Here is a 16,052-nt window from a genome sequence, read left to right on the forward strand (position 1 = left end):
CCCCAACTGCCCTCCCTTGCAGGCCTGGTCCCTCCCAACTGCCCGCCCCTGCTGGCCATCTTGTGGTGGCCATCTTGTGACCACATGGGGCCAGTCATCTTTGACCACACGGGGCAGCCATCTTGTATGTTGGAGTGATGGTCAATTTGCATATTTTTCTTTTATTAGATAGGATTAGATAGGATAGAAGCCTGGTACACGGGTGGGGACCGGCTGGTTTGCCCTGAAGGGTGTCCCAGATCAGGGTGGGGGTTCCCTTGGGGCGTGGGGTGGCCTGCAAGGGGCCTGTGGTGATTTGCAGGCTGGCCACGCCGCCTGGCAACCCAAGCGGAGGCCCTGGTATCTGGGATTTATTTATCTTCTCTAATTGAAACTTTGTAGCCTTGAGCATAGCCAAGCCTCCTGCTCTCTCCCTGGCCGCAGCCATTTTTGTTGGGATTTAATTATCTTCTCTAATTGAAACTTTGTAGCCTTAAGCAGAGGCCAAGGCAGGCCAGGGCAGGCGGAAAGTTTGGCTTCTTCCATTGCCGAGGAAACCCAAGCCTCCTTCTCTCTCCGTGGCTGCAGCCATCTTGGTTGGGTTAATTTGCATACTCACTCCTGATTGGCTGGTGGGCATGGCTTGTGGGTGTAGCAGAGGTATGGTCAATTTGCATATTACTCTTTTATTAGATAGAATGTAATTTATAGCTATAGTTTTATGCAAGGCAAAAGAAGTGTGTAAAAATTACAACCTACCTCCACCCCCAGTGATCTCAGTATCTACTTGTGCACTTCCTATGTGGCACCCTTTTTGTCTCTACCTCTGTGCCTGCCTCCTATTTTTCTCTCTCTCACTTTCTGACTCCTGTGCCTGGCAGCTTCACTTCTTTCTGTGAATCTAATTTCTTTTTTCTACCACAACCTCTCCCTTTACTTACCACAGATGATTGTTCATAATATGCACTTGACATTTTTATATGTACATATTTTATTTAATGAGCACAGTTTTGCTCCTTTAAAATAAAGCAGAGATGTTGAAAGAAAAATAATTAAATTGAGTTTTTATAGTGCCTTTGCCTAAGTATGTGTTTTTGTATGGTGACCATGGATGGACAAATATAATTCCACATTTCTGAAATAAGAAATGTTTTACCTTAAGTGTGTATTTTACTATTTCAAAGAACATTGAAAAAAAATTCATGTTTAAAACACATTTTATGTTCTACAAACTCTAGATCAGGTGTCCTCAAACTACGGCCCACGGGCCACATGCAGGTGTTTTTGCTGTTTTGATTTTTACTTCAAAATAAAATATGTGCAGTGTGCATAGGAATTTGTTCATAGTTTTTTTTAAACTATACTCCAGCCCTCCAATGGTGTGAGGGACATTGAACTGGCCCCCTGTTTAAAAAGTTTGAGGACCCTTGCTCTAGATAATAGGTGAAATACAGGGTGAGCAAAAGTAGGTTTACAGTTATGAATACACAAAACATAGTTTATTCTTTTATTATTTGTTAATTATTGTATTATTTTTTCATACAAATAACTACAAACCTACTTTACTTGCTTAAAATTTCAGCACCAAATGTTTGATTAATTATTCATTTTGCAATTAAATAAGTCATTTCTTAACATGAGAAAAATGATGGTCTCTATTATTTTTAGCCAAACAAGTCAAATGTGTAATTACCATTTGCCAGTTTGTTTGCTTTTGTTTGTTCATTTGTGTTTTTTTACTTTGTTTCCAAAACAGACAATAGTAACATCAAATTTTTTATTTTACTCTTTATTTTTTTTAATTTATTTTATATATTTTTTCTTTATTGATTAAAGTATTACACATGTGTCCTTATCCCTCCATTGTCCCCCACCCCCTCACTCATGCCCTCACCCCCCTGCTGTCTCTGTCTATTGGTTATGCTTATATGCATGCATACAAGTCCTTTGGTTGACCTCTATCCCTTACCCCCACCCTCCCCTACCTTCCCTCTGAGGTTTGAGCATCTGATCAGTGCTTCTCTGTTTCTGGATCTGTTTTTGTTCATCAGTTTATGTCATTCATTATATTCCACAAATGAGTGAGATCATGTGATATTTATCTTTCTCTGACTGGCTTATTTCGCTTAGCACCGTGGTCGGCAAACTGTGGCTCGTGAGCCACATGCGGCTCTTTGGCCCCTTGAATGTGGCTCTTCCACAAAATACTATGGCCTGGGCGAGTCTATTTTGAAGAAGTGGCATTAGAAGAAGTTTAAGTTTTAAAAATTTGGCTCTCAAAAGAAATCTCAATCGTTGTACTCTTGATATTTGGCTCTGTTGACTAATGAGTTTGCTGACCACTGGCTTAGCATAATGCTCTCCAGTTCCATCCATGCTGTTGCAAATGGTAAGAATCAACTCAGAATGCTTGATAAATTTGTAATTCAGGTAATCTATTTTGATCATTAATTTGATCCAGAACACAATTTGAGAATTCTATGAACTGCCTGTTTTTTGCAAAAGATAACATTGGCCTATAAGGCTTTTCTTTTGACAGCAAATTGTAAGGCAGGGAAAATTACACTGTATCTGACGCATCTATAAGCCCTAAGCAAACGCTTTATGGTGGTGATGATGATAAAAGTGATGATGAAATGTTTGTTATGTTCTGAGTGACATATTTAATATCGCACATATCCCTAAGGCAAATAAATTAATTCTAATAACCTTACAGGTAATGTTTAAAATATTCTAGTTCGGAAAGAGTTTTTCTAAACAAGAGTAATAAGGTTTTCTACAAGATTTTGGATAAACTTAGTTTTCTTAAGTCTGAGAATTCACATTGCAACTTTTATAGATCTACCTTTTAAAAATTCTAGGCTTGCTACATCCACATAGGATTGATGTCTTTGAAGATTATATATATGGAGCAGGACCTAAAAATGGTGTATTTCGAGTACAAAAATTTGGCCGTGGTTCAGTAGAGTACCTAGCTTTAGATGTTGGTAAAACAAAAGGTGTTTTAATATCTCATCGCTATAAACAGCTAGACTGTAAGTATAATATTTTATACAATTGTCTATATTGGTGGATTTTCTTTCTTATGACTCTCAAAAGAAAGTATTTTTTAAACTGCCTTAACTATTTCAATGTCTTAACCCCAGTAACTTAAGTAATTTTAATTTTGATATCACCAGACTTTAAATTACCAAAATCAAAATACAAATAATACAAAAATTTTTGTGTCATAACAAATATGAAAATGTCAGTATTTGCTGTGTTTTCTTGTTATTCAACTTGACATTGTTTTTTTAATGTCTCATTCATTTTTTTATAAAATTCTTAATAAAATCTTTTGATTCTGTAGACAAGTAAGGAAATTCACCATTAGTCAGTTTGACTTTTTCTTAGTGATACCCAAGTGACAATTATATCTCTAACATGCCATCCTTAGATGTATCTGAGGAGAGCTTTCTCAAGGGTTGTTTTCTCTGATTGTTTATGACTTTTATTGTTACTTTCCCTCCCAGAAGGGAATTGGAAAATAAGAGATGCTGTTATCTTGAAAGGTATATTTTGAACACAGCTATCAAAAATATTGACAACCAGAGTAAAAATGTGGCTGAAATTCCAATGACTCATCTCTATGTATGAGTTCATGCTTCAAGAGAATGTTTGAGATTTATTTATAATTAATCTTTAAGGCAAATAGAAAGGGATTTAATCTCATTGGTGCAATGATCTGGAAAGGTAACAACGATATTTATCCAAATCAGTGATGGAAACAATTAAAACAACATATAGTCCCCTAAAAACTTCCTAAATTCTATCTCAAGTTTTGCTGCTCTTTACCAGTCATCTGACATATATGGATAAAGTTAGTAATGTCTGTCCCCCTATTAAGGTGATCAGTAAGATTGAAATGAGATAATTCTAGCAGAAAGTTGATGTGATTTCTTAACAGGGTTGCTAATTTCATCATTTCACCTTATTGAATTTCATGTTCTTGAAACCTATTGTAAGTATAGTTATGCATTTCTTTGTTTTCTTTTAACCAGTACCCAATCCTTGCTTGGATTTAGCATGTGAATTTCTCTGTTTGCTGAATCCTTCTGGGGCTACCTGTGTGTGCCCGGAAGGAAAATATTTGATTAATGGCACCTGCAATGATGACAGCCTGTTAGGTAGGTAAACTTCATTATGTCGGTAAATAATGAATTCATCTGTATGATACATTTTTACAACTATTGACACTGAGCAGAACTAGCTACTCAGTCATCAATGTACTTACCTTAATAGCTTTGCTTCTTAAATACCTCCATAAACTGTTCTTCTGATGATAACTTTCTATTCATTCATTCTACATTTATTCACAAAGCTGCATTGAGCACTTACTATGCATTTAAGAGTAGGTTAGGAACTTTGAAGTCACACACAGATCAAAATGTGTTTTTATATAGCTCATATATCAGTGAAGATAATATTTCTGAGCATGCCATTCTGCTATCAGTTTAAACTCAAGCCCCAAATTAATTTGGTCATTCAACAAGTTTATATTGAACAACTTCTGTGTGCCAATACTAATTTAGAAACCGGTGATTAATTTATAAAGAGTCGAAGTTTCCTCTGTGTAAAATTTGATTAACAATAAATATTACCACTACCATTAAGAAATGTTTTGAGGGTTATGAGCAAAGCATAACACTAATTTAGAAACCAAGGACTAATTCAGAAACAAAACCTCCAAGATATCTGCATTCATGAAGTTAATAATTTAGAAGGTAGAGGTTGAAACAAACATTAAAATAAATTGAAACAATTTCAAATGCTGATAAGTATTAAAGAGCAAAACATTTAAAAAACACAAATGGTGTGATCCCTTATATTTAAGAATTAGCCATATTGAAGAATAAAATTACTATTAAGAAAAAAAGAAAATCAACATTAAATTTTATGTCACAGACAAAAACATATGCTCCAAAATCCCTTGAGGATCAAAGCAAACATTATCGAGTGAGTACACACTTACGGTCTTTACACAGCAAGGTTTCCACCTGCTGTATCCCCCTCTTTTAGAATGAACCCCTCACAGGAAGATGCCCTCAGTCAGCATCTTCACCCCCATATCATTTCTCATTGTTCTTTGCTGGGATTACATACAATCTGAAGACTGTTGCCTTTTCAAGACACTAAATATCTAAAACTATCATAACAATTGTAAGATAGTTGTATTCCTTAAGCATTGGCTAGGCAAAGCTGAAAAAGTTACAAAGGTGAAATGAGGAATGACATCAATATCAATCAATAAATATTTATATGGGTAGTAACATAAGCCAAAGAAGTGACAGAGCTAAAATTTCTATGAGGATTCAGATGATTATCCAATTAGAGAATTAATTATAATCTATAATAATAAAAGTGTAATATGCTAATTAGACAGGTCATCCTTCCAGAGGAAGCTGGGGCTGCGAGGGAGGCCTGGAGCACGGGTGCCTGCCAGTGGCTGGAGGGAAGCCCGGGTCCCGGGTGCCAGAGGGAAGCTGGTTCCAGCACTGGAGGAAAGGAAGGACTACTCTTGCACGAATTTCGTGCATTGGGCCTCTAGTTTTCTATATAATATAACCATAGAACAAGGTCTTTAAAGACAAATTGGATTTAGATTAAGTGGAAATGAGGGAACAACATTGAAACAGAAAAAAATTTACTTGAAAGGCATAAAACTATGGCATGCAAAGAAAATAATGAATCTTTTATTTCAGTTGTGTAGGATGTATGAAGTGCTGTTGGGGTAGCAAGGTGGGGAATTCTTAACAGTTAAATGTGAATCGTGATTGGTGTTTTGGATGGGTCTGTTAGGGCCAGTCCTTGAAAAGAGATGCTTTCACTGGCATCCTCCCAACCAGAGCAGCTGTGATGGTAGAATAAGAGAATTAAATGAACATTTTCAACCACTACCAGGGCAATGTTTCACCTACTGCTCTGACATGGTCATATAGCTAAACTGCATATAGCCACATATTTTGCTTAACTCCTCCAAAAAAGATTTTTTAAATGTCAACACTTTACAAAGTGATCCTCCCGATTATTTTAGTACCCAAGTGTCACCATGCATACTTATTACAATATTATTGACTCTATTCCCTATGCTGTACTTTACATTCCTGTGACTATTCTGTAACTACCAATCTGTACTTCTCAATTCCTCCCCCTTTTTTATCCAGCTCCCCAACCTCCCTCCCATCTGGCATTCATCCATTTGTTCTCTGTATCTATGAGCTTGTTTCTATTTTATTTGTACCTGAAACTAATATAAAATGATATTGAATGTCAATTGTAATTGAAATATTTTTAAACTAGGGGCCCGGTGCACGAAATTTGTGCACTGGGGGGTCGGGGGTCCCTCAGCCCAACCTGCCCCCTCTCACATACTGGGAGCCCTCAGGGGATGTCCTACTGACGGCTTAGGCCCGCGCCCCACAGGGAGCATACCTAAGCCACAGTCTGGCCTCCCTTTATGGGAGGCAACTGGGCTGGTCAGGGGAAGGCACCAGCCCCATCACCCCACTGCTGCAGCCACTGTCAGTCACTGTAGCCACCAAGGTGTTTTCATCAACACGGACTCCAGTCCCTTCACCAAGAAAAAATGACAACTTTCTTTAGGCATTTTCAAGATGTGTCTTTCATAGGATATGGATTTCTTTCTTTATTTTTTATCCTCACCTACGGGTATGTTTCCATTGACTTTTAGAGAATGTGGAAGAGAAAGGGAAAGACAGAGAGAAGCACTTTGATTGGTTGCCTCCTGCATGAGCCCTGATCTGGGCCCCGGCCAGGGAGGATCCTGCAACCTAGGTACATGCCTTTGATCAGAATAAAACCCAGACCCTGCTGTCCGCAGGCTGAGGCATTATCCACTGAGTCAAACCAGCTAGGGCAGGATATGACATTTCTTAGCCTTCCAGCAGCGGACCTTCATTTTTTTCTCCAGAAATGTGGTGGAAAACCCTAGATCACCTTTTTGGATTCTTTTTACCCAAGTTACTAAGAATATTACCAGTGGCATATAGGAAGCTTAGCCAATTTGCAGTCAGAAGAGTTGTTTCCTCTATAGTTCACACCAATGGAGTGCTGGGCCCTGCCCAGGCCTAAAGCCTCTGGCCGAAGCTTTAGGCCTGGGCAGGCCTCTCCAGCTCCCTCTGATCACTGGCTCAGCCCCTGCCCAGGCCTGCCCAGACCGAAAGCCTCTTGGGCAGGAGCCGACCCCCAGCTCCCGCTTTCGATGGCAGGGGAGCTGGGTGTCTGCTCGTGCACCCAGCCAAAAGCCCCCGGTGGAGGCTTTTGGCCTGGAGCTGGAGCAGACACCCAACTCCCCGCTATCGATGGCAGGGGAGCTGGCCCCACTTTCGATGGCAGGGGTTCTGCTTGCCACGCCCACCATCCAATCAGAGCGAGGAGCTGGGTGTCCGCCACGCCCACCATCCATCAAAAGCTGGGAGCTGGGTGTCCGCTCAGGCTTCAGGCTAAAAGCCTCTGGCGGAGGCTTTCGGTCTGGGGCCAGAGTGGACCCCAGCTCCCTGAAATCCGTCAAAGGGGGCCAGCTCAGGGCGCCTATGTATGCAAATTAACTACCATCTTGGTCGGGTTTATTTGCATACTCACTCTGATTGGCTGGTGTGCGTGGCTTGGCTGGTGGGTGTGGCTGGTGAGCGTGGCATGGGCGTAGCGAAGGTGCAGTCAACTTACATATTACTGTTTTATTAGGTAGGATAGATATTTTTTTATTGATTTCAGAGAGTAAGGGAGAGGGAGAGAGAGAGAGAGAAACACCGGTAATGAGAGTGAATCATTGATCGGCTGCCTCCTGAACACCCCACACTGGGGATCAAGCCCACAACCCAGGCATGTGCCCTGACTGGGAATCGGACTGTGACCACCAGGTTTATAGATCCATGCTCAACCACTGAGCCATGCCAGCTGGGCTGAAATATTTTTTAAATGGAAGTTTTAACCAACATGGGGAGTGCAGAGCATGTAAAATAATGCAGCAGAATGTGAGAAGGAAAACTTCATTCAAAATAAAATGCATGTCATTTGTATTACCCTTAAAAAAAAAATAGTCATCAAATTCTTTCTTGTAGAAGACGTATCACATATTTGTCAGTTTCACACACACTCATAACTAGTGTTCTCATAGGTGCCTCCTATCTATCATATCTACTTATACTATTGTTTGGGTGGGAGAGACCCTTGGGAAAGAGATTAGTATTCTATACATAAGAATACACTACTGATGCTATCAAAGTGACTTTTTTGTTTACTCAGATGTTGTGTGCTTTTTAAAAATGTATTTGTGTTTTTAAATTTATCTTTATTCTTGAAAGTATTACAGATATTCCCTTGTTTTCCTCACTGACCCCTCTACCCTCCATGTGCACCGCCCCCCCCCCCCATCCAGGCATTCACTACACTATTGTCTGCGTACATGGGTTATGCACATATGCATATGTTATGTCCTTTTTTAATGATCAAGTTGTAGACAATCTTTGTTGCTTTTCCTTTATAACTAGACATTGCTGCCTTTTCTACACAACCCTCCTTGTGTCCCCTGTGATTAGTAAAGATCATTTATTCAATAATCCAAATTCAAAAACACAGGAAGAACTTGGCCTGGGCTGATGGGGAGCTTTGGATTAGGCCAAGATCTATCTGTCACTTAACCAGTGTGACCCTGTTCTCCCTCAGTCTCATTTTCCTCTGTGTCAAATTGGACTAACAATAAATACTACTAATACTGGTAATAATAAATAAAAATTTTGAAGACTTATGAGCAAAGCATATTGTAAGTATGTTATATGTATACTAGAGGTCCGGTGCACGAATTCATGCATGGGTGGGGTCCCTTGGCCTGGCTGGCGATTGGAGCCAATTGGAGCCGATCAGGGCCAGCCAGCAGCGGGGAGGGACTGCGGGAGGTTAGCCGGCCAAGGGAGGTTGGCTGTGGGAGCGCACTGACCACCATGGGACAGCTCCTGCATTAAGTGTCTTCCCCCTGGTGGTCAGTGCACGTCATAGCTACCAGCCAGTCATCCAGTCATAACAGTTGCTTAGACTTTTATATATATAATTTCATTTAATAATCACAAAATCCCAATGACACTATGCTGTTAATACTATTGTTGCTGATAAGAACATTGTAGTATGGAGAGGTTCAATGGAATGTCTAACATCCTATATAATAAAAGCCTAAAATGCAAATTGTCCCCTCAACTGGGAGTTCGACAGGAATTCAAACCTCCCCCTGGCCAGCCCCTCCCTCAATTGTCCCCTCCTCCAGATTGGGGGCAGGCTGGCCATCCAACCGCCCGAGGCCCCACCCCCAATTGCACCCCCACCCCCACCCCAATCAAGGGCCAGGCCATCTGGCCAATCTCTGGTGTCCCCTCCTCCTGGCTGGCCCAGACCAATCGGCCCCAATCAGGCCTGGCTGGCCAGACCCCACCCATGCACCAATTTGTGCATCTAGCCTCTAGTTACTTAATAATGATGGTGCCTGGGCAGAACCTAGGCATTTCACACTCTAACCCATCACACAGTATATCCCAGTGCCTTCATATCATGTCCAGATTAGAAATATGATAAATAACATACATAAAGTGCTAGCACAATGCCTTGCAAGAAGTAGACACATTGTACTCTTAAGATAAATCTGTCATGATGTAGGTAAGAAAATGAAACAAGTTGTATAGTTTTATGTTTTAAATGAGGAAGCATATTTGTCTAAATACAGACTTAACCAAATCCTAAAAAATTTTTAAGAGATTTCAACTTTACTTTCTCAACCCTGATTGAAAGGTGTGATCACAGAAACCTTCTCAAAGTTCACGTTGTTTCTTAAAAGAAAATGTTATATTTCACATAATCAGAGTGTTAAAAAATATTCACATGGCCTTCTATACATATGAGCCTTGGTAATAGACAGATTGGACCACTTCAGTTAGGAATATACATAAGTGTATTTCAGAATTATTGATTGGTATATATAAGTGTCAATTAATTTTTTCTGACATTAACATTTGATATAGCCAAATTTTTCAGCTCTTCATAAACACTTGTCTTTCTCTAGCTGCTATTGTTAAATGATGAGCATGCCGAATACCTTTAATCTTCATGTACGAAATTTGAAATTCTAATGATACTCTTTATTGGGGAAGTATGCACCAGCTCTTTCCTATAGTTGTTTACAATTACTGGAGCTTGGCTTCTGGGGGTGATTTAGTTATTGACAAAAGCAGCCTTTTTCATTATAAAATGATTGCAGTTAGGTTTTGAAAGAATGTAACTCCACTTACATTTCATTAGGCAGTGTTAGATTTTTAAATTTCTGGTACCTAAAAAAAGTACATTATAGAAATGTACATGCCTTAATATTTAGAGATTTGGAATACCTATGTGGTTTACACAGAATATCTACAGGTGAAAATAAGCTCTCCCATAATCCTAATTGTGATAATGAAACCTTAAATATTCACAAATCCAATTAGGATATTTCATGCTGAATGAGTTGGAAATGTTTGGGTAAATTTTAAATGAAGCAAGCATCTTTGTACTCTAGATCTTTCTTAAGAATCTGACCTCTCGATTTAACTCTTTGCTGGAGATTGCCACTTGCATTTACATAGTTGTTTCCAATTCTATGTCCAAAACTAAATCACCCCTTCGATTCCTGATACCCTTGGGTCAAAAGTTGAAAAACTATCCTTAATCTTTCCTTGCCCTCTTTATAAAGCACCAGTGTGATTTTACCTTCCAGTTACCTTTAGTGTATCCCCCTTTATCCGTCCCACATTACCGTATTTGGGGCCATCATGGTAGGTAGCCTGCATAATTTAAACAGAGTCCGAGTAGTCACACTGCTTTCAGTTTAACCCCAGCCAGGTACAGTTATCCTCACATGTTTTAGGCTCTTCAAAGATTCAACGCTGCTTTGGGGGCGAAGTTCAAAATCCAGGGACCTCCTGTGACACTGCTTATCTCCTCAAACTCCTTTTTTTCTTCCAGTTCCTTTCTTCACACTCTAATCCAGGTTCAGTCACAGTGACTTGCATTTGGTACCTCCAATGTTCACCTCTGGCAGCCATAGATGCTATTCCATGTGAGCTGAATGCCTAGTGTACCTTATGGGCACTCGGTAAATAATGCTGATAGTACATAGTGATTTACCCAATAAGTGCCTTAATTTCCTGTTGAAATTAAACAAAACATCTTTCAGACCCATATCTCAGCTCTTCATTCTTTCACTATTCTAGATGTGGTAGATATGGGCTGGAAATCAGATTCTTTTTCAGGTTTATGTGCATACGGTATATACTTATATACTTAATATTTACAGAGTTTTATTATTTAACATTTTCTTTAAAACTTCTTATCTAATTTAATATGTGTAATAAATCCATGAGTTAAGATGTACATTTTTCAATAAGACCATTTTGAAGTAAATGAGGCTCAGATAGGTTAACTTGTATGCCTAGTGAGTGGCAGAGCTAGGACGTAAACACAGGTATCAGTATATCAACAGTCATTTATTTATGCCATACATAGGCAGTGCTTCATGAGGGAGCCCTTCATATTACAAATGCAAACTTTAGCAAGCCTACCTACATAGAAAAGCATTGGCAACTTTCCCTTGCAATTAGACAGACCTCAGAATTGTCTAACACTGCTGACACAAAGGCTCTATTTATGATGGTGGATGTGATACTTGAATTATTGTGTCATTTGAAGTCACTGAGGATCTTTAAGATGCTCTTGTGATCATTGCAATGATATGTATTCAAGCTTCTGCTGTGTACAGTCCTCAGTATCTTAACCTTTTTCACTCGGATGTCGAGTGTGACTCGACATGGTTAGCATCAGTAGCAGCTTGCATGTCGAATTGTATTGAATGTATCAATAATTTGAAATATAAAAAAATCCAAATAAATAAGTTTGTATGAAAAGAAACTCCAGTTTTTTATTCTACTGCCGCGTTTTGTAAAATCTGGGGTATTTAAAAAATTAAATCCCGAGTAGAATAAAGGAATTGAGAAAAAAGCAAGCGAGTGCAAAGGGTTAAATAAGGAATATAAGCTAATTTGATTTTACCTTATCTAATCTAATAATAGACAAATATTCAAATTGACCACACCTTCACTACGCCCACCAACCAATCAGGACGGATATGCAAATTATCCCAACAAAGATGGCGGCTAATTTGCATATTGCGACAGTGTAGAAAGAATCCAAGAGATGCAGAAGGGAGCAAAGCTGCAGAGAAGCAAGCAAGCCGGGGGGAGGAGAAGGGAGGAGCGGAGGCGGGGCCGGGGGAGAAGGGAGGAGCAGAGGCGGGGCCAGGGAAGAAGGAAGGAGAGCGGGCTGGCGGAGAAGTTAGAAAAGCAGGGGGGCTGGCGGAGATCGTGGCGGGGCGGGGGACAAGGGAGGAGAGCAGGCAGGGTGGGGTAGAGTGCAGCAGGAAACCCTATTGCAGGATTTTTCCTGCAATGGGAACGCTAGTCTATATATATAAAAGCCTAAGCAACCATTCAACTGTTCAACCATTCGACCGTTAGACCAGTAGCTATGACGTTCACTGACCACCAGGGGGCAGATGCTTAATACACAGGCATGGAAACATGGAACAGACTGTTGAATCTCAGAAGGAAGGGAGGAGGGGAGAGGGCAGGAAGAGATTAACCAAAGATCTTATATGCATACTAGAGTCCCAGTGCATGGATTCTTGCACCACAGGGGTCCCTCGGCCTGGCCTGCAGGGATCAGGCTGAAACGGGCATTCTGACATTCCCCAAGGGGTGCCAGATTGCGAGAGGGCGCAGGTCAGGCTGAGGGACCCCACAGGTGCACGAATTCGTGCACCAGGCCTCTAGTCTTACTATAAAATAGGCATGACTTTAATAGAAGGCATATTCTAGAATGAAATGCCTCTTACAATATTGTAAATCATTTCTGTTTTATTGGATATTGTGTCTTGCTTTAAGTAAAGCAATATTTCTAATGGAGCAGGGCTATGTGAACACATATAGATAAATTACCTGAAAAATGATTTCAAGCATATCTTTTTTATTAATCAGACATCATATTTTTAAGAAATAATTTTCCTATTCCAATAAATAATCATCTTTTCTTATTCTCAGGCAAACTATACAGAATACACAGATTGTGCCTAATTATTTTAACTATAGAAATTTTGCACATGGAAATGTTTCTACACTGTTCTAACATCATCTTATACCAAATCTAAATGACTTTTGGTTTGGAATATTTATATATGGTTAATAAGTATGTACATCGAAGAGTACATTTTTATTTAAAAATGCCCCTATAATATAAATTGTATGTCTATATATAATATACTTATTATTACATATACAATTTAATACATGTATACTATATGTAAAGATATATGTTTGTATATAGTTTAGATATTTCAGTTTGGTTTGAAATTAAACACTTCTAAAAAATGGGCTATGGTTGCTCATATTATAAAAAAATACTTATTGGTTGAAAAATATTTTATTTTTAGAAAGTTTCAGTTGGTTTTATTACTTACTGTTTTAACAACTATAAGAAATGTTTAATAATGTTTTAAGCATATAGAAAAACAAAATTTAATTCAACATTTGTATTCACCATTCATTAAGGGTTGAAATTTATTTCTCTGTTTTCAGATAATTTTATTTCTCTTTTTATATTTTTGGAATTTTTAATAAAAGCAAATTCTAGTATTTATTTTTTATTTTATAGAAATATTTTTACTCTACTATCCACTAAATGGCATGCTAATTCATACATTTATTTTTATAACCAGATGATTCATGCAAATTGACTTGTGAAAATGGAGGAAGATGCATTTTAAATGAGAAGGGTGATTTGAGGTGTCACTGCTGGCCTAGTTATTCAGGAGACAGATGTGAAGTAAACCACTGTAGCAACTACTGTCAAAATGGAGGAACTTGTATACCATCCACTCTGGGTAAATATTTGAATTTCATTGTCTATTCAAATCACTTGCAATGTTCGGTATACATGAAAAATAAAAAAGAAAAGAATATTACAAGTATAATTTCTGGTACCTTAATAAAGAATACATTAACACAAATTAAGTTGAATAAGTAATTTAACATAATCAATAACATTTGTTCTAAATTTAGTATTTCAAGATTCAAGGCATCTAACATAACAATAGTAATGACATGACCAGGTGTTGAGTGCGCCACGTGCCAGAGTGCAGTGGTTACAGATTCTGACTCAGGCTTAGAATGATGAAGTGAAACCAGCTTTATAAGCCTTATATGTTTGACTCGAATATCTGTGGGTTTTTTTTAATTGAACAGTTTGCCTAATGCTAACAATTATTTGATATTGAAAATTAGGTTCATTTTAAATGTAAATATATTAGTTCAAATATGTTTCACTACTTGGAAGAATACTTCGCTAAACATAGTGTGTGGAATGCTGGTAGCTCCCTTAAAAATATCATTATAATAAAATGCCATTTACTGGGGCAGCATGATGGCAAACGTAGCTTGCAAGCAGCTCTTTTAAAAACTGTTCGTGACATACATGCACTCATTAAATGACACAGTGCTGAAGTCCCTTTGCAGGTGACTGCTTAAGAACCTTAATGCTAACCCTATGTTAATTTCATACCAAGACTAATTTCAAGTCTCCCCAGTAACTCTACCGCAGACTTAACTTTCATACAGAACTCAAACCAAACCTTAGGCTGAAGCATAGTCATTATACAACTGCTACTCCACACACTAACCAAAACATTCAACCAAATCGTAAAAAGAATAAAAATAGTAAGTATAAATATATGATATCAGCACATCTGATAGCATCGTAGTTCCCATCTGAAATCATAACTATTCTTGCGCTAGCCTGTTTGATTTAGGAGTTGGAGTATCAGCCTATGGACTGAAGGGTCCCAGGTTCAATTCCAGTCAAGGGCACATACATCCTTTGCAGGCTCCATTCCTGGCCCCATTGCAGTCAGGGCGAGTCGGGGGGCAACCAATTGATGTGTCTTTCTCACATCGATGGTTCTCTTTCTCTGTCTCTCCCCCTCCCTTCCACTCTGTCCAAAAGTCAATGGTAAAAATATCCATGGGTGAGATTTAACAAAAAATAATAAAATAATAAATAAAATAAAATAAATAATTACTCTGTTGGCATGTAGTGTATAATCCGCTTTGAAAATATTAGGTTATTATGAATTAGGATATACTTGAGATTCTTTTTAACTTATACAATAAGTTTGCACAAAGTGGTTTCTAAAACATACAAGTGAAGATTGAAACATATTTTCTACTGACTTCTATTAAGTTTAAAATATGTTCCTATGGGAATAAATTAACCCCGACACATAATAAAAATATAACTTGCAGATCACAATATTTGGTACAACGGATATTATGCAACTATGAGAGTAATCTATGCACATTTAATTCTACTACATAAATGCAAATTTCTTTAGTCAAATGGAAAATCAATCCATATGATCTTTACATCCCCTACATGGTTAATTTCCATCTTACTGGGAGTTCTCACTGCTTCTATTTCTTATGCTATTCTTTGAAGTAGTTAGCATAATGTTAACTGAAACAGTCACATTAAAAATCTTTTTCCATGGAGTTCAGAAGAACTAAGCTGTTTCTGTTTTGCATTCTAATAGTAAAAGCATTACTATTTCTTTAAGTTTGATAGTTTTATGTCTATAAATATTTTTGACACATGATTAATTGATAACTAAGCTATTCTAACTGCTTAACTGAATTCTGAAAAATAATATTCAGTAGGTTGATTGAAATAAAAAAGGCACTAAGATCTTTACTATATATTTTCATTCTGCGTAAGGAAAGTTAATCCATACAGTAGAGTATTTTCTATTGCTATAGGAGAAATGGTAGTACTGTGACCTTCATTGAATATGAAAATAAAAGTCCAATAAATGTGCCATGAAATGATATGACTTATGATCTTATTTTAGTAACACAGATACCATTTCCTTTAGAAAATAATATTTTCTTTTTTTA

At 38.1% G+C, this 16,052-nt stretch overlaps 1 protein-coding gene across 1 annotated transcript in view; it reads left to right on the forward strand.

The window, feature by feature from the left end:
• The window catches only part of LRP1B (LDL receptor related protein 1B), a 1,721,287-nt gene that overhangs the window by 1,627,992 nt on the left and 77,243 nt on the right, over window positions 1–16,052 (forward strand). The window contains exons 81-83 of the mRNA XM_079782447.1: window positions 2,841–3,014; window positions 4,020–4,145; window positions 13,823–13,987. Coding sequence (XP_079638573.1) covers window positions 2,841–3,014; window positions 4,020–4,145; window positions 13,823–13,987 — 465 coding nt within the window. The remainder of the gene's footprint in view (window positions 1–2,840; window positions 3,015–4,019; window positions 4,146–13,822; window positions 13,988–16,052) is intronic.

The sequence above is a fragment of the Cnephaeus nilssonii genome (genome assembly GCF_951640355.1).
Source record: "Cnephaeus nilssonii genome assembly, chromosome: 10".
Classification (NCBI taxonomy): Eukaryota; Metazoa; Chordata; class Mammalia; order Chiroptera; family Vespertilionidae; genus Cnephaeus; species Cnephaeus nilssonii.